Genomic DNA, 20,071 nt, shown 5'->3' on the forward strand with positions numbered 1-20,071 from the left:
TCTAGAGTTAGAAGAGGAAAAAAAGATTGGAGGCTCGTCGTTGCAGAAAGGTTAGAGGGGTCCGCCCCCCCTTATGGTCTCGTTCGAGTCCAAGCTCAAGTACATGTATGTTTGCACACTTGTGCTGCACTTCCAGATCCCCATGGCAGGGTCCAAAAATGGCACCTCGCACGATTGGCGTGATGTGCAAGCCCTCCTGGCTAGCAGACTTGACGATTGAGTCGAGCAGCCAATAGGAGCAGCCACAGTCCCGGGTCTTGCAACGGTTCAACGACGTCGGCGCTTACACTCCACTCCGTACTCTTCATGCAGATGCAGGCAGGCACAGGGGAGGCGAGTGAGTGGAAGTGTGGTGTGCTCATGTTGCTATTGAGAACACCAAATTTTAAGCTTTGTCTGTCACGACTGAAGAGTAGAAAACATAGCCAAATGAACGAGACGGTGGCGCTTCTGTGCCACGGCAAAGATGCAAGGCTGCAAGATGTTTAAGCTGTGGAACATTCCACATCTCTAGGTTTCATTACGACTCTATCAAAACGCGACGATGCTTTCTTTACCGGGCTTTGCTGCGACAATATCGCCACGCATGACTTCGAATTTAAAGTTGTTGTGGAGCTGCGTGTTTTGTATCAACCCATCCAGGTACAGTAGGGTGTGCTAAGTATAACTGGAAAGTAGCCTCACAATGTTCCAAGATAACTAAGAAAATGCCATAGATGTAGAGTGGTGGAGAGTTATGAAACGAACATTGGAAAGTTCCAAATAAACCTGTAAATGATTTGTATGGCACGGCACGATATGCATCAGGAAGCCACAGACTCCCAGCGCATCGGTTAGGCGGTCTGTGCTGATAGCTGTTTCTGGAAAAGGCGTTTGGGACGACTATTTCCTGAATTCCACGGAAACTTTCATTGGGCCTGGTAGTAATATCTTACCAGCAGAATAGAGTGAGTACTAGAGCTGTTGCACTTAGTTGACTTGGTTTAGCTTGATCTTTGACGTCTGAATTGAAGCATTACTGAGATCCCAGGCAAGTGCTGCAACAGCAGTGGAACATTGCAGCTCTCAGCTCTTAACCATCCAGCTTGCTCCACGAAGATATGATACACGATTTGCCTTTGAAAAGATGTGGTGGGTGCCGCCAACGCTTTTCAAGTATGCCCTCTTTTTCACCGAATCAGTCCAGAGAGGCTGTATGGGGCTGCTGACTGCCTTTCCGGAGGCTGGTGAGCTCGTCGTGTTTGCACCAGGCTAACAGCACATCTCCAGCAAACCTCACTGTTCCTCAGCCATCTCTTTGCCCAAGCTCAATGCGGTTGAATTCCAGACCTCACTGCTTTTTTGATCCACCCCTAGATCCATCATCTGTGCCACTGATCGTATATTCCTCAGGCAATTCCATGCCGACCCGCCTCGCGGTGAGACGAACCCTCTCCTCTTCCTCCATGTTCATCCCCGGATTGTATCTCTCTAACAAAGTTGCGTACATCCTCTGCGCCTTGACATAATGCAGAAATTGCTCGGCTTGCTCAACCGGCGTGGCTGATTCGGAGGCGATTGTGTTGCGGATACGTTTTTGTAGAGGTGAGCGTGATCTTTCGGAGAGGGACCGAGATGGCATTTCGCGTAAAAAGGAGCGGTAAATAGAACGGAGTTTTGTAGGGGTGGCCATTGTATAATTGCCGTAGATGTTAGATGAATTGAGATGGGAGTGGTGTTGATGTTTATTACTTACTTCACTTGAGGAAATTTGGAAAGCGCGATTTCAAAATGTCGGCATTTGAAAGTTCCGACTCAGCCTTGTCTCCTCGAGCTTTGTCTTGTTTCCTGCAAAACCTTCACTACATCAGGACATCTCTTCTATGATTGCAACGAATTCATGCTAAATCCGATGCAAGCATCAACCAAGCTGCGGCAATGTCTTTCTATTCGATCTCCAAAGATCGGCATCTCGATCAAGCAACACAGATGTCTCGCGATACCCAGTTCCCCTGATCGACAACCTTCGCCGACGCCTTCACCTCGAACGTATCCCAAATTCCCTACCGAATCATTGTCATATCATTGGGACACAACTCCTCCAACGCCAACTCAACTCAGTCATGCGTCCAAATTCTTCAAAATGCAGCCCCCGACCTTCCTCTGGTCTGCTCCAAAGTTCAAAACCATGGACTTTGGTGATAGCCCAGAAGTCTGTTTCCTTGGGCGGTCTAATGTTGGAAAGTCTTCTCTGTTAAACGCACTCTTATGCAAGAAGATTGCACATACGAGTTCAAAACCGGGCCGGACAAAGCTTATGAACGCCTTTGCTGTTGGGGGCCCAGAAGAGGACGGAAAGAACCGATTAGTGGTGTTGGATATGCCTGGATATGGCAAAGGTGGAAGAGCGGAATGGGGCAAAGAAATTCTCAAATATCTGTCGAAAAGGAGGCAGCTCAAAAGAGCATTCCTGCTCGTCGACGCTGAGCATGGGGTCAAGGTTAGCGACCGACAGATCCTCGCCCTATTCAAAGAGCACGAAGTACCATATCAGATCGTTTTATCAAAAGCGGACAAAGTGCTATTCCACGGAAGTAGAACTCCGGGTCATGATGCTTTGACTAGCAGGATATCAGAGTTAAGGAGGACCATGGAAAAAGTCAGGGATGCAGTCCAACCAGATCCAGAGAATGATGATGAACACGCATTTGGGGAGGCTATTGCATGTAGCTCCGAGAAGTGGATCGAAGGGCATAGAATGGGTATTGATGCTGTCAGATTTGCTATGCTACAAGCTGCTGGGCTGGAGCTCCGGCAGAGAACGCGTTTAGCAAAGCCAGTAGAGATCATACCACATGACCAGATTTTTGGTTAAGCCAAGATAGCTGTGGTGTTTCTGCATCGTACCCAAAACAAAAGGTCGAATCGTCATATGGAGCCATGGCAGACAGCAGAATGAACCCCCAAGTCCTGCGACTCAATATTGAGGTCGTTTACGGAAGCAACTCCGAAAAATGGCGATATAAGGTTTTGATCAGCAGCCTCAATGAAGGGCAAAATGGAGGATGTGGAATCAAGCTTAGAAAGCATAGTAGTATGAAGTGATACCCCGTAGCTGATGAATGCCTTTCATAGATACCAATAAATGGGCAGTGAGTCTTTTAGAAAGGAGCCAAACTCGGGTCAGGCAAGTGATTCTAGGCTAATTGACATTACATACGAGAAGTCCCTGCAACCACCACGCAAGAATGTAATTGAGTCCAGCAGAAGATGCTGTGAGTTGCCTTCTCTATCTCTATGGAGGTTTCAATATAAAAATTTATAATTTAACGATCCCATTAACCGGGGATAAATCACGTGATCAGTATCAAAACTCATATCGGCGATGACGCTTCACTTTGCCATCTCCCAAGCCTCAGCCACGAGTCGCATAATCGAGATATTATGCCTAATCTGACAACGATTGAAACATACAAAACTCATTCACGCACACGAAGTTGACCTTGAATTTGCCTATTCTCAAACCCACCAGCTGCGGGGACAGCGATCGTCTCAGCGCAATCTGACGGACAACAACACGTTCCCGCCTGCCACCAAAGTCGCCATCCGCCCGCTCCGTCGCGATAGCATTCACGGTTTTTTGTTGCCAAGTTACTGGTAGGAGAAACTCACCGTCGCATGAAGGCTTGCCATTCACCGATATCTTTGATCAACCCTCTTTTCTCCATATCTTGATATCACCCTTGGAATAGCCTTGTCGCAAACATGTCAAAGGTCATTAGAAGCGTGAAGAACGTCACGAAAGGGTACTCGGCCGTCCAGGTCAAGGTTCGCAATGGTAGGCTTTTGCTTTATCTAATAGGAACTCTTACTGACCTCGCAAGCAACCAGCAACGATCCATGGGGTCCAACCGGAACCGAGATGGGCGAAATAGCTCAAATGACCTTCAATTCGTATGTACACTGTCTATCTTGAACAACATGGTTTGACGAACCATATATAGGTCGAACGAGTTCTACGAGATTATGGATATGCTAGATAAACGCCTGAACGATAAAGGGAAGAACTGGCGACACGTGTTGAAGGCGCTGAAGGTGTTAGACTACGCCCTTCACGAAGGTTCGGAATTAGTTGTCACTTGGGCCCACAAGAACATCTACATAATCAAGACTCTGAGGGAATTTCAGTACATAGATGAAGATGGGCGAGATGTTGGACAGAATGGTACGATCATTGCCAGGTTGACTGTGTTGACAGTGACTAACAAATCGCAGTCCGAGTTTCTGCCAAGGAGCTGACGTCGTTGATATTGGATGAAGAACGGCTACGAAGTGAGCGAAGTGACCGCAAAACCTGGAAGTCGAGAGTTAGTGGTATCGAAGAGTATGCTCAACCCCATGATCAGCCTCAACGCCGGGGTCGTCCACACCGTGCGCAGCGCGCCGATGAAGAGGATGCCGAATACAAGCTGGCTATTGAAGCAAGTAAATTCCAGGAGGAGGAAGACCGAAAGAGGCGGCAGAGTCGAAATGGCGAACCGGATGATGATGATCTCGCCAAGGCTATCAAGTTGAGCAAGGAAGAGGAAGAGTTGCGGAGGAGAGAATTAGAAGACCAGAATGCCCACTCTCTTTTCGATGACGACCCCATTCAAATAGCTCAACCCACTGGCAATCAAGGTTACCAACAACAAGGGCAGGTGGATTGGTCAGGCAATCCTATTGACCCGAACATGCAACAGCAGACAACTGGCTTTATGGGGAACATGTATACAGGAATGCCGAACCAGCAGACAGGATTCCAAAATGGATATCAGAATGGTCAATTTGGGGCTCAACCCACAGGCGCCTTTGATCCTTATGGAGCTCAGCAGCAGCAACAATTACAACAGCAACAACAGTTTCAGTCTCAGCAAACGGGCTTTAACCCATATCAGCAGCAGCAGCAGCAGCAGCAAAGTTCCGGTCTTTTCCAAGCACAAGCACAGCCAGCCCCTGAACCATTGATTCCAGCCAATACCAACAATCCTTGGGCTACCAACAGCCAACCAATGGCTCAATCCATTGCGCCAACACCAACAGGGTCGAACAACCCATTTGCGTCATCTTTCGGCCACCCTCAGACGAGTCACACTCCTACCAAACCTACACTATCGACTCTCCAGGAGCAAAAGACTTCAACATTCAACCCAATCGCATCTTATCAGAACACCAAGCCCCCACCAAAGGAGATGGATCCTCACCAAGCCAGGCTCAACGCTTTACTTGCAAGTGGCGAAGGAATGGATACATTTGGTAATACTGGAGATCTCCGTATTCCATCCCAGCATACCGCACCTGGAACCTTTGTCAATAGTGCAGGAGCTGGAGCTGCTAGATTGACGGAGCAGCAGACCGCAAGCAACCCATTCCTACAAAGCCAGTATACTGGGATGCCTCAGACTTCTTATGGAGCCAACAACACGAACTCCTTTGGTGCAGGTCATCAGATGCCTGCGGCAACAGGACCAGCTGGCATGTCGAATGGCTTTGGTGGTGGTGGATTTGGCGCTCAGCAGTCGAGCAATCCTTTTGGCGCAAGACCACAAGGACAGCAGAATGGACAAGGCGATTTGATCCAATTCTAAAGGATCATGAGAGGACAATGACATACGCAACTTTATCCTTCGTGATTTGACTGGGGGCATGGGTTATGCAGTCTGTTCTTAAAAGCAGGCGTGCGAGATTTACCTTTCGATGGAAACGGGCTTTGTATGCATGGGTTTAGGGTTGGAGCTTCATTTGTTGCGTTAGAATAAGAGGTGAAACAATTCACGATCGCATGGCATAAAACACCTAGACATTCCAGTCATTGAAAATGCGGTATGTTGACAGAACACTCTACTGATGGCTAGGGTATTTTGCCCATTTGCGCCTTGATCATCCATGAGAACTCGCTGTTAGCGCAACTAGACAACGATGCCATGATTCCAAGCTTTCATTTTGTATTCTTCCTGAACAGCGAGTTTGGACTTCACCTCTCATACCAGATGCTTTGAATTCAATATTCCTCGATGAACCAAATTACCCATCTTAAATAAACAAAGAACCGATTCCCATTCCCATGCCCACCAAACTCCTTCGCTATCCATACACATATACCCAAACAAAAGAGTTAGCCACCCCCCTCTCCTTCGTACTCATCACCCCATACAAATATTAACAAACTCCTCCCTACTTACTCCACCCTTCCCCTCCAAATCAAACTCCTCGATCATAGCCTGCAACTCATCTTCTTCCAATCCTTCCCCAAGTTCCCTAGACACCCTCCTCAAATCATCAATACTAATCGTGCCCTTGTCATCAACATCAAACAGCGCAAACGCCCTCAATATCTCATCTCTAGGATCTCTAGCGGCTATTAAGCCCGCGGCGATGTTTTGGAACGCTTGGAGCGTTATCTGAAGTTTGCCGGGAGTGGGAGATGTTTTTGCGGAGGAGGAAGGCGTGCCGTGGGTGGTGAGAAGGGACAGGATCTCGGATTTCGGCAGGTCGAAGCCTAGAGCTTTGAGGGCTACTTTGAATTCGTGGTAATCGATGCGCCCGTCTTGGTTTACATCAAACAATGTAAACTACATATCATTAGCCATATCCCATGATGAATTCTGCACATTGGGAAGAAGAAAAAGGACGTACAGCTTCATTGACTTCATCGCGCTGCTCGTCTGTGATGGTGCTTAGAGGATTCGGGTTCGGGTTCGACGACCCTCCTCCTTGCGCGCGCTCCCTCTCCTGTCTTTCGCGCTCCATGCGTGCTGTTTCTCGTGTGGAGGGGTGTGCGGATGCGCCGAAGCCTGGAGCATTGCGTTCGGGGAGCTTGCCGTGGAGGGTGTTGGAGTAGGGGCGGGAGGGGAAGGAGGGGTGGGATTGTTGGGTTGTGGAGGCCATTGTTACGGATAGCAGTTGGTGACTGAATTCTCTTTGTGGAGGGGGAGGGAAATTGAGGGTCTGGGGTGCGGTATGCGATGTTTACCAAGTTCTCCTTTGGGATTGGAGCGAAGTGAACAAGGCTTTCAAGTGGGACGCGCTGAAGCGCGAACCCGTCGCGAGTTTGACAATCCTCCCGCTTCGGAACTTTCAGGGGTGAGTGAGTGTTGATTTGGCCGGAAGAGGGGGTTGTCACTCTTTGCTTTGCTGGGACCTCTAGATCAACCAGATAAAGTGAGTAATTAATATGCTAAGTGGGATTCGATCTTGCTTCCTATCATTCTCAACTTCTAAAGTATCGACGTATCATAGGCAAGCAAGTAGAAAAGGCAGCAGTAGTCACGCTGTATCTGCGTATTCAAGAGTCATACAGCAGAGAGCCTAATACAATCCGGTACAGATAGCTCCTGAATATACATGCAATAAACTCTCCGTAGCCAATCGATTATCTCAGGCAACAATGGATTTTAAATCAAAGTCCAAAAAGAAGCTGCAAATAGCATGTTCTTGATGCATGGCAAACAGAAGTCCAGCGACTCGACCCGACCCGAGTCATATTCACCTGAGGCCGGCACAATTTTGCAAGGCAACCACGACCCACTCGCCAATTCAATCATGATTGGTTCTTCGTGCGGCTGCTCCCATCTTTCCCCCAAACCTTCGCGTTCCAGCACAATTTCTTAAGAACCCTCCCCTCCGTGTGTCGTTGACAGCGACCTTCCCTCTTCTTCATCCAACTTCCTCATCGCACATTGATGCTGATGAATTCTTTCACTCCTTAACTTTAATAATCCTTTGAATGTTTGCGCCCGCTCGCCGTCATTGAGCGCACCCCAACCTCTTCGTAAGCGCGTTCTCTGCGTCTCTTTCCCACAACCACCCCAACTCTTCGCGGCTTTCCATCGTCGCGGCGATCTCACCTTTGTCTCGCCTCTTACAAGAGAACAGATACGATGTCGTTTGGAGGAGGATTTGGAGGTGGTGGCTTCGGCCAAAACAACAACACACAGCAACCCTCGACTGGCTTTGGATTTGGAGCGGCGAACACAAATACAAACACAGGTGGTAGGTCATGATCTTTTCTTCTTCACCCACATCCTACTTGGCGGATGGCGTATCTTAAGCACTGGGGAGTATGGACATCAGCGCGAACCCATCGCTTACTCGAATACTCTCGCGATACAGGCTTTGGTTCCACAGGCAACACTGGTGGTTTCGGAAGTACAAACAATAATACTGGCGGTGGAATCTTCGGAGGAGGATCTACTGGCGGCTTCGGAAGCTCTGGAGGTACGTCGACAAGACTTTGAGGCGCTGGAACCTTCTTCTGGACTCGATTCGCAATCCCCGATCTCGAGATCCATATGTCTACGCTCCCCATTCCTTTCAACTCTTCCAGGCATCTTGCTCTATCGTGTTGCCTAGAGATTATTCCCATTCAGCAGCTATGGAGCTAGATAATGTCTGGGTAGCAGAACGTGATCGTGTCATTACACCGAACAAGAACGACCTAAGGGAAAAACGACTAACAACTTTGATAACAGGCGGTGCTTTTGGCTCAGGATCCAGTGGCTTTGGGGCAAAACCAGGTGGATTTGGAACTCCAGCGTCGAGCAGTGGTAGCATCTTTGGAGGCGGTACTTCCACAGCCGGTACTACGTCTGCCTTTGGAGGATTCGGCTCAACAGCTAATAATGCATCAACATCTTCACCATTCGGAGGTGGCAGTGGTACATCTGGTGGACTGTTTGGGGCTAATAAACCGGCATTTGGCGGTGCGGCTACTACCAACAACAGCCCATTTGGTGGCGGCGGTAACACTACCTCTACTTTCGGTGGTGGTGCGACCACAGGTGGCTTTGGATCGCCGGCAGCTACAACTTTAGGAGGTCCTGTTGGAGAATGTCAAGGAACTGGGGCCGTTCCCTTTCAACCATTCATTGAGAAGGAGCCAAACAGTACTACGAACCAGCAAAACTCCTTCCAGAGCATCAGTTTTCAACAACCTTACCAGAAATTTTCACCTGAGGAGTTGAGATTGGCGGATTATGCCCAAGGCCGAAAGAACGGCAATGCCAGTGGTCAAGCTGGAGCTTTCGGTGCCAGCACTGGCTTCGGTGGATCATTTGGAGGAGGCAATACCACTGGAGGCTTTGGCAGTACTCCCAGCACGAACACGGGCGGAGGGTTGTTTGGCCAAAGTGCAACAAGCTCTCCATTCGGCGGTGGCACTAGCCAGCCTTCGACTGGGTTTGGAGCCAACACTGCAACAGCTGGAGGTGGTCTGTTCGGCGCTAATAAACCCGCTGCTGGTCTCTTTGGGGCTTCCCAACCAGCACAAACGGGAGGAATGTTTGGATCAACCGGAGCAACTGGTGGATTCGGCGCTCCACAACCGAGCACCGGAGGATTTGGGGCGACTAATAATGGCGGCTCAAACCTCTTTGGCGCCAATAATAATACTGCAAACAAGTCTACCTTTAGCTTTGGAGCATCGCAACCGGCTGCTTCAAGTACTGGCTTCGGTGCGACTCCCACTGGGGGAGCATTCGGCAGTGGTGGAGGAGGTCTTTTCGGAAACACAGCGCAGCAGCAAAATACTGCCAGTCCATTTGGTGGCGCTCAGCAGCAACCAGCTGCGTCTACTTCATTTGGTGGTGGCTTTGGATCAACTCCTCAGCAACAGACTGGAGGTACATCACTTTTCGGTGGCGCTAGTAATCAACCAAAACCTGCTGGTGGACTTTTTGGCACTCCAGCTGCATCTACAGGTGGTGGATTGTTTGGTGGTGCACAGTCGACACCAAACACCAATCCATTTGGAGGATCTACCAACACCCAAAATAGCGGTGGCCTCTTCGGCGGCGCGAAGCCCAATGCACCAGGCACGGGCTTGTTTGGTGCAGCTAACAATACCCAAACAAATACTGGCGGTGGAGGACTTTTTGGTGGGTCATTTGGTAGCCAAAACCAAAATCAGAACCAGCAGCAGCAAAGCACTGGCCTTTTCGGGGGACTTAACAACAACAATCAACAAAAGCCTGGTGGTCTGTTCTCCCAACCACAACAGCAAGGCGGAAGCAGCCTTTTCGGTGGAAGTGGTACCCAGCAGCAAGGAAACTCGCTTTTTGGAGGCAACAACAGTCAACAGCAGCAGCCAGCACCGCAAAACTCACTCTTCGGCTCCAGCTCGCTGTTCAATACCCCACAACAGGGACAGCAGACTCCGCAATCTCTCACTGCGAGCATCAGTGATAATGCAGCATACGGAGGAGCCTCTTTATTCTCCGGCTTGGCATCGACTCAAGTTAACAATCCAGGCCCCATTGCAACGCCTCTTTCTAGCAGTGTTAGACAGAAGAAGACTGCTGCTTTGCCATTGTACAAACTGAACTCGGCTTCTACCTCGCGGTTCACTACCCCTCAGAAGCGTGGCTACGGCTTTTCTTACAGTAACTACAACACACCTTCAAGCGCATCGAGCACCTCGAGCACTCCAGGCGCCTTTAGTGGAAGCATGCTTGGTGGCCGATCTCTCAAGACGAGCCTTTCGACCAGCAGTCTTCGCCGCACCTTCGGACCTGAAGATAGCATTCTTGCTCCGGGTGCCTTTTCGGCCAGCCCCAGTTACCGACAGTTCGGCAGCACTGGCAGTATCAAAAAGTTGAACATCAACAGAAACCTTCGTAATGATCTCTTCTCACCACCAAACCCACAGCAGCCGGCAACGCCTAGTATTCTTAAGAAGAGGGTATCCTTCGACGCTCCTACCAACGGCAATGGTGGCTCGAGCCCTCTTAAAGATATCGTCAATGGAGCAAGTCCAAGTTCTGAAGATTTGGGTCTCATTCGACCACCTTCCAATTCCAATGGTGTCAAAGCTCCTGCTGCTACATCGGCCCCTGAGATGGAACAGGTTCGAGGCAATGAACTTGCTATAGTCCACGAGGAAGAAGCCTCGGTTTCGGCACCATCAAAACCTGCCACCGACCCAGTCAGCCATGAGGATCAAAAACTCGGAGCTTATTGGATGGAACCTTCGAAGGCTGAGATTGAGAGCATGAGTCGTGCACAGCGTCAAAGCTTTACCAATTTCAAGGTCGGGCGAAGTGGCGTTGGTGTCGTTGAGTTCAATGATCCCGTCGATCTGAACACGATTGATTTAGATTCGCTATTCGGCAAGATTGTGATACTAGAAACCCGGGCTGCTACTGTCTATCCCATTGCGAGCAAGAAGCCGCCAATGGGAAAGGGCCTCAATGTTCCCTCCACGATATCATTGGAAAATTCTTGGCCTCGCAAAAAGGAGAAGAATGGGGCCCTCGAGAAGACTAGTACTAAAATCAGGAAGCACACTGACCGTCTGAAACGGGTGCCCGATACCACATTCATCTCATACGACGGCCATAAAGGAATCTGGACATTTAAGGTTCCACATTTCACAACCTACGGCTTTCCCGAAGATGGCGACGATGAAACCGATGGCGACGCAATGAGCGAATTTGGACAAAGCACCCTCAGTGCACCACCAGACACCCCAACACCCATGTCCATTCAGGCAGACCAATCATTTGCATCGACTTCACAACTCTCCCATACCGAGTCTGATCCGGAGGATACCTTTGAGTTTAGGAGAAAGAAGATCTTACCTGGTGCATTTGACGAGCAGGAAGCTTTCATGGATGATGAGATGGAAGATGAAAATGGCGATCAGTACCAGGAGTCTTTTTTAGGTGAACGCTCCGTGGGTTCGCAGTCTGAAGATGGCGTCGAGGAGCCTATGGACCAAGACGACGTCTTTCAGGATGGCGAATCTGTCAACATTGTGGATCAAGACATGGCGGGCTCTTATCCACAACTTGGCAATACCGCGGAGCTCGTTGAAGACTCGCAGGGTGATGATGATGATGACATGGGGATGGAGGCAGAAACACCGGGTGCACTCGCAAGAGCAAGACTGAGAGCTGTTCAGAAATCGGAAACGCCGTCAAAAGGAACGTTTGCAGCTGGCAACGACTGGACAGCTGCTTTAAGGACTACGATCAGCCCACAAAAGCAAGATCGTGCGCTTCTCAAGAGTCTAATTAACATTCGTGACGCCGATCCTCAGGGCGACTCGCAGCCTACACCAGTAGCAAAGAGGGTTCTTTCGGATGGACGTGGCTTCGCAACTAGCATTGATTTGATGAACTCATTATTTGGTCAGATCAAGAGTCCAGCTAAGATTTCAAAGGTTCCAGCGAAGGGAAAGGGTTTTGAGGTTGGTGTTCCTTCCCGCATTAAATTTGACAATATTGGCAAGATCAAGGCCGTCTGTTGAGCCCGGACATGTACGTCTGTAGTGATTAATAGAACAATTTTACTAAGCATTTTATTCTACAGTGGCCGTATGCGAAAAGACCGAAAACGGCCGATACCAACATGTCCGACATGAGCGATGCAGACTTATCCTTCCATGATTCTATGAGACCGGGTTGGGGCCCTGATGGCACTCTAGTATACGCAGCTCCACCAAGTACTAAACCTTTTGGCCGCTCCTCTCGCCGGGCTCGTGAGAGGAACGGTATTCTTGCTGTTCAGAAAGGTGCCATCGTTTCTGAGAATAGGGATATTCGATTTGCTAAGTTTTCTAATGAGGTATGTTCCAGAAAAGTTGGAGGTATTCGTGAATACTGATTTGGGCACAGGCGTCTGCAGACTTTCTCAAGAAGCAAAAGGCTATCACAATCATCGAGCCTGATGAGGAAGGCTTGCCATATGCCAGACTCTCTGAGGACTTCACACTTGCCAGTTTCTACGACGATCGTGAAGTGCGAGATCCAGCTAGCAAGCATGAGAAACTTGTCTGGATGCTTGCCAGCGTTCTATGGGATCCGCTTGATGCCGATCCTAAAAGATTTCCAGGAGTCAAAAATGTTGAGCAGCGGCTTCGTAAAGACAACTTGTCAGATTTCTGGCACAAACTCGTCGATAATGCTTCTGCTCAACATGTCGCACTTGCTAAATCAAACGAAGAGAAAGCTATTGCATGCTTGTCCGGTCATAAAGTCGCAGATGCGTGCGGACACCTCACCAACGGCAAGAACTTCCACCTTGCAACTCTGGTTGCCCTTATTGGCGGCCAGGATAGCTTGAGAAAAGATATTCGGGAGCAGCTTAGTGAGTGGCAAAAATCTCGAATCTTGTCAGAGATCAGTGAGCCAATTAGAGCCCTCTATGAACTCCTCGCTGGCAATGTCTGCATCTGCGATGGAACGAAAGGCGTGGCAGCCGAAGACCGCATCGAGTCATTCGTAATCTCAAAGCGCTTTGGCCTCGATTGGCGACAAGCCTTTGGGCTCCGACTTTGGTACGGCATATCAGTTGATGATGACTTCTCGATCGCCATCGAAACCTTTGCCGGAGAGCTTGCCCAGGATAAAGAGACTGCTCGGCCACTTGCGTGGTATGTTGAGGAGAAAATTCCTGCGATATGGGAAGACAAGAATCGCAATGGTCGCGAAGATCTGCTCTGGGGCCTTCTCAAGCTCCATACCTTCAACGATGTACCTCTTGAAGAAGCTCTCTGTCCCGAAAACTCCCAGCTATCTCCACTCGATTTCCGTCTGATGTGGCAACTTAGCCAGGCACTCAGCTCAATGGGCGCTGTCAGTTTTCAGGACGAGTCCAAGGCTGACGAGATCACACTGTCATTTGCAGCCCAACTTACAAATGAAGGGAGTTGGCTTGATGCAATCTTCGTACTCTTGCACCTCCTTGATATCGAATCCAAAGAAAAAGCAATCAAGGACCAGCTTGGTCGATTTGCGGGACTCGTTGGCTCGGAAGACAGCCAAAGCTTTGTGACTTTGACACAAACTTACAAAATCCAACCTGAGTGGGTCTGGGAAGCAAAGGCCCTGTACATGCGGAGTGTCGAGAAGAATCCGAGAGCAGAAGTCGAGTGTCTGGTCCAAGCTGAGTCCTTCAATGAAGCTCATCGTACCTTCACCAAGAACGTTGCACCTAAGGCGGTCATTGAGCTCGATCATGACACACTCCGAAAACTTCTTCAAGGTTTCAAGGGCAAGGAGAACATGATATCCGAGTGGCATCTCGGTGGACAGATTTACCTTGACTTCCTCGAACTGGCGGACTGTGAAAAGAAGTCTAGGAAGGTTGATGGCCAGGTCCTTGAAAGACTATTGGCTGGCCTTCCTGCTGTGGTCGAAGAATCGCGGCGTCCTGTTTTTATGGAACGAGTTGCGGTGGAGACAATCAGCGCTACTGTTGCCCAGGTTGTCGTGGCTAGGAGCAAGGAGAAGGAGGTGAGTTTAGCTCGATGGCTGCAAAACTCTCATTTACTAACAAACGAAACAGAAATCTCACATCAATCTGTCCAAGATCTTGCAACTACCACTCACAGAGGACAACTACCTGAAACACACCGTTGGTCTGAGCTTAGAATTTTATCGAAACGCAATGGTTGCAAGATGATGATCGTGCAGGAGACAGACATAAAATGGAGGAGACAGCCTACCTTCCGCGGAGGAGTTTTTATTTGGAAGTTTGTGCAATACCCCTTGGCATTTACCCACCCCTTGTGGAGGATTTCAGATATGTGGATGGCGAGCAAGGAATTAAGCCTTGAGATTTGTAGATTATTATTGATAACGGATGGACACTTGCATAGCGTAGCGCATTATCGTAGCATAGGATCGAGGCATGAAATGGCTGAGATTACCCCTTATTCCTTCCCAGCTCCAGTGCCGTTGACGTGAATCTTTGAGCTTAGTGGCGCTTTATTATGCTTGCTGCTTGCTTGACTCTCGAAGATTTGCGCTCACCATCCTGTTGGCTACCCCATAATTTGTCGCATTGGTTTTGGTTTGGCTTCACACAACTTTGCAAAATGTGGACTTTCGAAATCAAAAAACTTGTGATTTGTACTTTAGCATTCTATCCAGAAGGGCATTGCAATATGCCATGTAAGAACGCCCAATAGTCTCATTGCCCCCAAGTATATCCCTTCTCAAAACACTCATTTCTCCCAAAAGTTCATATTCCCATTAAAATCCATCTCCAAAGCTGAGTATCAACCCAACACGCCCACCCGATCTATGTGTCTGTATTCGCAGATAAACGAACAGACATTGCAAACGTAGCACTTCCACTACCGCCCGAGCTCGTCCCGGTAGCATTACCCGTCGAGTTCGAGGGAGGATCAACTTCTTCACCTGCGAAGTGAGCCCCGACAAATGCGCCGATGAGGAACAAGCTCGTAAACAGGGCCAATCCCATCCACGCCCATTTGCGGTTTCCCTCGAAGCAACCCCTCCTCTTGTATGTAGTACGTGGTACCTCCGCTGATGAGATCGCAGCGGCTTACTCAGCGCGGGCTACGTTGCGGCTTTCGGCGAGAGCGCGTGCCTGTTTGGCTCGCCGGGATCGTTCGCTTCTGGCTTCTTGTTCTGCTTCGCTAGTGAGATTTCGCGCGTCGGTGATGTCGTGGTCTAGGAGGAGGTTTGAGGAGGCGTCGTCGGTGGAGGCTGCTTGCTGGTGCGCAGGAGAGCGGATCCCGGAGGGTACTGCGGAGATGTAGGGGGCGTATGGGGGTGGTTCGTCGTCGGGGAATGGGGGGTCCATCATGAGGGGTTGGATTTCAGATCTACCCGGTGGTGAGCGGCTGAGGGAGCTCTGCGGGTTGTTAGCTTGACTGGAGGTAAGAGATGAAGAGGAAGGGGAAACTTGCCATTGGGTAGCTGTGACTGGAACTCTTTTGGTCCGCCATCTTGTCGGTGATTGAGGTGTACAGTCAGAGTTGGTTCGGTGGGTGTTCGAAAACCGAGTGGTTATTGTTTGATGACAGGCTATGTGATCTATTCACTTATATCTTGTGCTTGACGCGTAGGACTGAAGAAGCAGAGTGTTGGGTTGGCTAGAAATAGCTATTGACAAAACAAATGGACAGGGTTGCTTTGAGGTTTACAGAATTATGGGCGCTCTGGAGTGGTTTGAAAATTGGGAAAGATGAGGGAGGTTCTGCTCATGGACAGATCAGTGAATGGAGGGTAGTTCTAAAGCTCGTAAATTCAGCAAAAGATTTGAGCAGACGTTACGATTCAAGTGTTAGACGTCTACTTCTCAATGCTTATACCAATCCTCACAGTCTATTTCGCCTCTTAGAATAGAACTATTAGCACCAGCCTAGTCAAATGATAGATGTTTTATCAGCGGGGCATACTACTATATGCAGATAGATAGCCCTTAACTTGGATTCCTATAGGCAATGTTACTTTCTTAGAGACGGATTTATTTCTATTAGGTTCTTTCGCAATAAATTCTTATTGCAAGCTAACCTAGCCTAGGTCGTAGGAAGAAGAACGATAAGCCTTTAATTGTTGATATAAGGCTATAAGAAGGAGATAGCAAGGCAGAAAGTCTTATACTTAAGAATCATTTCAAGCTCGGTAACTGATTAGGTAGATCGTTTGTAGAGAGAGTCTTCTTGTAATACTGTATTTATTGAGGCTCATTGACACTCCTTGATGCTCATGCTTTTCCTGATATACAACGCCTAAATATCAACTCCCACCATCTCCCTCCCAAACTCCAAAAGGAAATTAAAGCGCAAAGCAAGACCAAAGCAAGACCCGTAATCATCTTCCTCTCACTTCTCATCCAAAGTCAAAGTTTTGCGTATTCAAACCAGCAAATTCAAAAGCAGCCACCATGTTCTTTCATAGTGAATCGTAAATTCTATTGTGAGTCTGGGTACTCTTTCTTGAAAGCTGGGGATTCCATAATCATCACTACCGTGATCATAGTACCAATGACTCCGAGGATCATAACGCTCCAAAGCACGCAACTGAATCTACTGCAGAGGCGGCAAGAGGCGCAGCGCTTGTGGTCGGTGATAATGCGTGCTGGACGGAGTGGACCATTTGTGACGGTTGCTGGAGTGGTTGTATCGAATGGGGGGTTGGGTGCGTAGGGTTGGTAGGGTTGGTAGGTGAGTGGAGGGTGGTCAGCGAGGCGGAATCGGTCAGAGAAAGGGTCTGAGGATGAGAAGGCGAGGTTTCCCATCTCAAGCTCGTCCTACGCCGTGTTAGATGGTGGTTCTGGAAGAGGGGAGGGGGGCTTGCGATGGGGTGGTAGGATTGCTTCTTTTCGTCGGACATGGTGGCTGATATTCTGGGTCTTGACAATTGATGATCCTAAGGTCAATTCTTTGGAGAAATTGAGAATAAGTTGTCTTTTATAATGCGTGCGACATAGCATGGCTTTGTCCGCTGCTAAGGGGAGGTGAATTGAATGTTGAGCGAACACGGGTAATGGGTTGGCCATTGTATAGTGAAGTAACTTACTAATAGTTACATGTTTAAAATTCTGTTCTCGTTTGATGAGTATAAGCTCAGTATTACAATAATAATCTCTTTCAACCAAATCAGAGCGTGAGATAAATGCCTTCCTTTATGAATCGTCCAACTTCCATATTTTGGGAGTCTCATTGAAGTGGCTGTAGTCTCCAATACATCTTTTGGTATAGTGATACCATCCTGTGTTCTCTTTGAGCTATAAGGAAAGATCATTAACATCATCGCGAGCGTCCTAGGCTATCTGTGACTAGGCCTCAACTTGAAGGACACCTTTCAGTAAGAGTACAAACTATACTTCGTAAGAATCAAACACTCGAATGAAGGCTCGCAAAGTGAACAATAACGAGGGGCAAGAGATGGAAAGTGCAGCAGTGAAAAGGAGGTGGTTGAACCTTAGCCGAGCCAAGATTGATAAGATTAGATTTGATGGAGCTAAGACCTTGAATTCGCAAAACACGAAGTAGTATGACGGACACCACATTCAACAACCCGTCCACGAAGCCTTTACAATATTGAAAATGGGGAAAGGTGAGTCGCCTTACGATAAAGAACAATCACAAGCAAACAAGCTAATCCAATATCTTCATAATAGGCACGGACAAGCTCTACGTACGTTCTCTTACAATTGTTTACAACATCAATATGCTGACTCCTGCCTAGATCACCCACTCCGAGTGGAACTCCTCTGACGCATACTCCGCAAGCTCCGGATCCAACGTATCCCAGAAAGCCCCGAATGGTTCCTCCTTCAAACGTCTCCCCTTCAATTTTTGCGCCGCCAGCCTCCAGCCCTTCCAGAATCCTGTCTGCACACCCGAAGGCACGATCTTCGATGTCGAGGTTATTAGCCAATGGCTCGCAAACCATGGCACGAATCCAGTTACAGGAAAACCTTTAAAAGACAAGGAGCTAATCAAGTTGAACTTTGCGCGCAACTCAGATGATGGTGGTGTTACTGATGCGAAGGGAGATATGGTTGATCCGGTGACGTTCAAGGTGTTTACGGATAATACGCATATTGTGGCGATTCGACATGGGAGTGAGGCGAATGTGTTTGCGTTTGAGACAGTGGAGAGGCTGAATATCAAGGCTAAGAATTGGCATGATTTGATGAATGAGCGCGAATTTGGGAGATCGGATATCATCACATTGCAGGATCCGCAGAATGTTGAAAGTAGGGACTTGAGCAAGTTCCAATTTCTGAAAGATGGAGAGGCTGTTCTTACCAAGGAACAGCAAAAGGAGCGGCAGGAGGGTAGTGTGAATATTGGCGCTTTAGGGAGGGTTGGAGAGAAGGTCTTAAGGGCAAAAGAAGCCGTCGAAAAGGCTAGGAGGGAAAGAGAAGCCGGCAGTGATGTTAATCGGTCAAAGGCAGTGGCGAGAACTGGAATTGGCAATATTGCGCCTAAGCCCTCGATGTTACAGGAGAAGAAGATGGCGTACAATGCGGCACAATACACGACGGGAAAGGCTGCGGCTAGTTTTACGAGTACTGGGCTTACTCCCGAGACGAGTGGCGAGAGGGCATTACTCACCGATGAGGAGTATATGCTTCGACCAAAGAGAGTCAAGATTAAAGGGTATGCAAGGATTGAAACAAATCTCGGGTCCTTGAATATCGAACTACAAACAGAGACTGCACCAAGAGCCGTCTGGAACTTTGTTCAGTTGGCGAAAAAAGGCTACTACAACGGTGTCAAGTTTCACCGAAATATACGCAACTTCATGATCCAAGGTGGGGATCCGACCGGAACAGGGAAGGGAGGTTCCAGCATCTGGGGCAAGAACTTCAGCGACGAATTTGATGGCCCTCTGACACACGATGCGAGAGGAATTATGAGCATGGCAAACAAGGGAAAGAACACGAATTCAAGTCAATTTTTCATCATCTACCGACCATCAAAGCATCTTGATCGAAAACACACCATTTTTGCCCGGGTTGTTGGTGGCCTGGACGTTTTGCAGAGGCTGGAGAATGCACCGGTTTCGTCGTCAGATAACAGGCCCCTCGATGATATTGTCATGGAGAACGTGGTTGTATTCGTTGACCCTTTCGAGGAATTCCAGAAGCAGAAGCGAGAGAAGGATGCCGTCGAAGAAGAGAAAGCAGAAATTAAGAGGCAGGGTGGAACAGAGGATGATAAAACAACCTGGACTGGCAAGCGGATTAGAGGCGATGGCACAGTCGTTCAGTCTGAGCAGTCAGGAGGCGTGGGCAAGTATTTGAAGGCAGCCACGGATGTTGGCAGTGGTAGAGGTGCTGTCAAAGATGATCTTGAGCCAGAGCCCCCAAAGAAGAAGGTCAAGGTGGGAGGGTTTGGTAACTTTGATGGCTGGTGATGCTGAAAAGCTCGATGCCTGGAGTGATGCAGCTACAATCTTACAGACACGCGCACGCGCCAAAATCGAAATAGACCCACACAGCTGCTGGTCTAATAGCAGAGATTCAGTCTCCTCGCATGCTTTACTGCGAAGGCGTGTTGAAGTATCTTCTCTACTTAGGTATTCAGTGCGCGCTGTCAGGCTGGAGGACAACCCCCGCACTGGGGCAGAAATATCCCACCACGAACCCCGCGAGAAATGTGAGCAGGGCTACACGGAGCAATGCCGTGAAGCACGAGATGGTGCAACAGAGGGACAAACGGTATCATACATACATAGCCTCTGCAAAGAAAATAAATCAATTGACAAATATGTGCCACCAATCAAACCTTACTACTATACCCGTCTGCGTTCTGCTTATGCTGGCTGCATTCATTGCCTTCTAC

General features: G+C 48.7%; 6 protein-coding genes across 6 annotated transcripts; 4 read left to right on the forward strand and 2 right to left on the reverse strand.

Annotated features, from left to right (window-relative positions):
* Positions 1-1,330: 1,330 nt before the first annotated feature.
* fmc1 (ATP synthase assembly factor fmc1, mitochondrial) lies at positions 1,331-1,672 on the reverse strand (the record flags this gene model as incomplete). Its single annotated transcript, XM_031148837.1, has 1 exon — positions 1,331-1,672. One exon carries the CDS (start codon positions 1,670-1,672, stop codon positions 1,331-1,333), a length of 342 nt encoding a protein of 113 aa, XP_031006438.1.
* A 219-nt stretch (positions 1,673-1,891) lies between these two features.
* On the forward strand, positions 1,892-2,854 carry engB (putative GTP-binding protein; the record flags this gene model as incomplete). The annotated part of the gene is made up of 1 exon (XM_031148838.1): positions 1,892-2,854. One exon carries the CDS (start codon positions 1,892-1,894, stop codon positions 2,852-2,854), a length of 963 nt encoding a protein of 320 aa, XP_031006439.1.
* An 878-nt stretch (positions 2,855-3,732) lies between these two features.
* ent1 (Epsin-1) lies at positions 3,733-5,606 on the forward strand (the record flags this gene model as incomplete). The annotated part of the gene is made up of 4 exons (XM_031148839.1): positions 3,733-3,817; positions 3,864-3,933; positions 3,984-4,204; positions 4,255-5,606. Coding segments are annotated over 4 exons (1,728 nt in total), but the record flags the coding sequence as incomplete, so codon positions are not given.
* A 555-nt stretch (positions 5,607-6,161) lies between these two features.
* On the reverse strand, positions 6,162-6,906 carry CDC31 (Cell division control protein; the record flags this gene model as incomplete). Its single annotated transcript, XM_031148840.1, has 2 exons — positions 6,162-6,590; positions 6,655-6,906. 2 exons carry the CDS (start codon positions 6,904-6,906, stop codon positions 6,162-6,164), a joined length of 681 nt encoding a protein of 226 aa, XP_031006435.1.
* A 5,460-nt stretch (positions 6,907-12,366) lies between these two features.
* NUP145 (Nucleoporin) lies at positions 12,367-14,421 on the forward strand (the record flags this gene model as incomplete). The annotated part of the gene is made up of 3 exons (XM_031148841.1): positions 12,367-12,582; positions 12,633-14,252; positions 14,305-14,421. 3 exons carry the CDS (start codon positions 12,367-12,369, stop codon positions 14,419-14,421), a joined length of 1,953 nt encoding a protein of 650 aa, XP_031006436.1.
* A 3,400-nt stretch (positions 14,422-17,821) lies between these two features.
* Positions 17,822-19,643, forward strand: CYP8 (Peptidyl-prolyl cis-trans isomerase-like; the record flags this gene model as incomplete). The annotated part of the gene is made up of 3 exons (XM_031148842.1): positions 17,822-17,831; positions 17,896-17,912; positions 17,964-19,643. The coding sequence occupies 3 exons, from the start codon at positions 17,822-17,824 to the stop codon at positions 19,641-19,643; spliced, it is 1,707 nt and encodes a 568-aa protein (XP_031006412.1).
* Between the last annotated feature and the right edge of the window lie 428 nt (positions 19,644-20,071).

This window comes from Lachnellula hyalina, assembly GCF_007821495.1.
Source record: "Lachnellula hyalina strain CBS 185.66 chromosome Unknown contig00045, whole genome shotgun sequence".
NCBI lineage: Eukaryota > Fungi > Ascomycota > Leotiomycetes > Helotiales > Lachnaceae > Lachnellula > Lachnellula hyalina.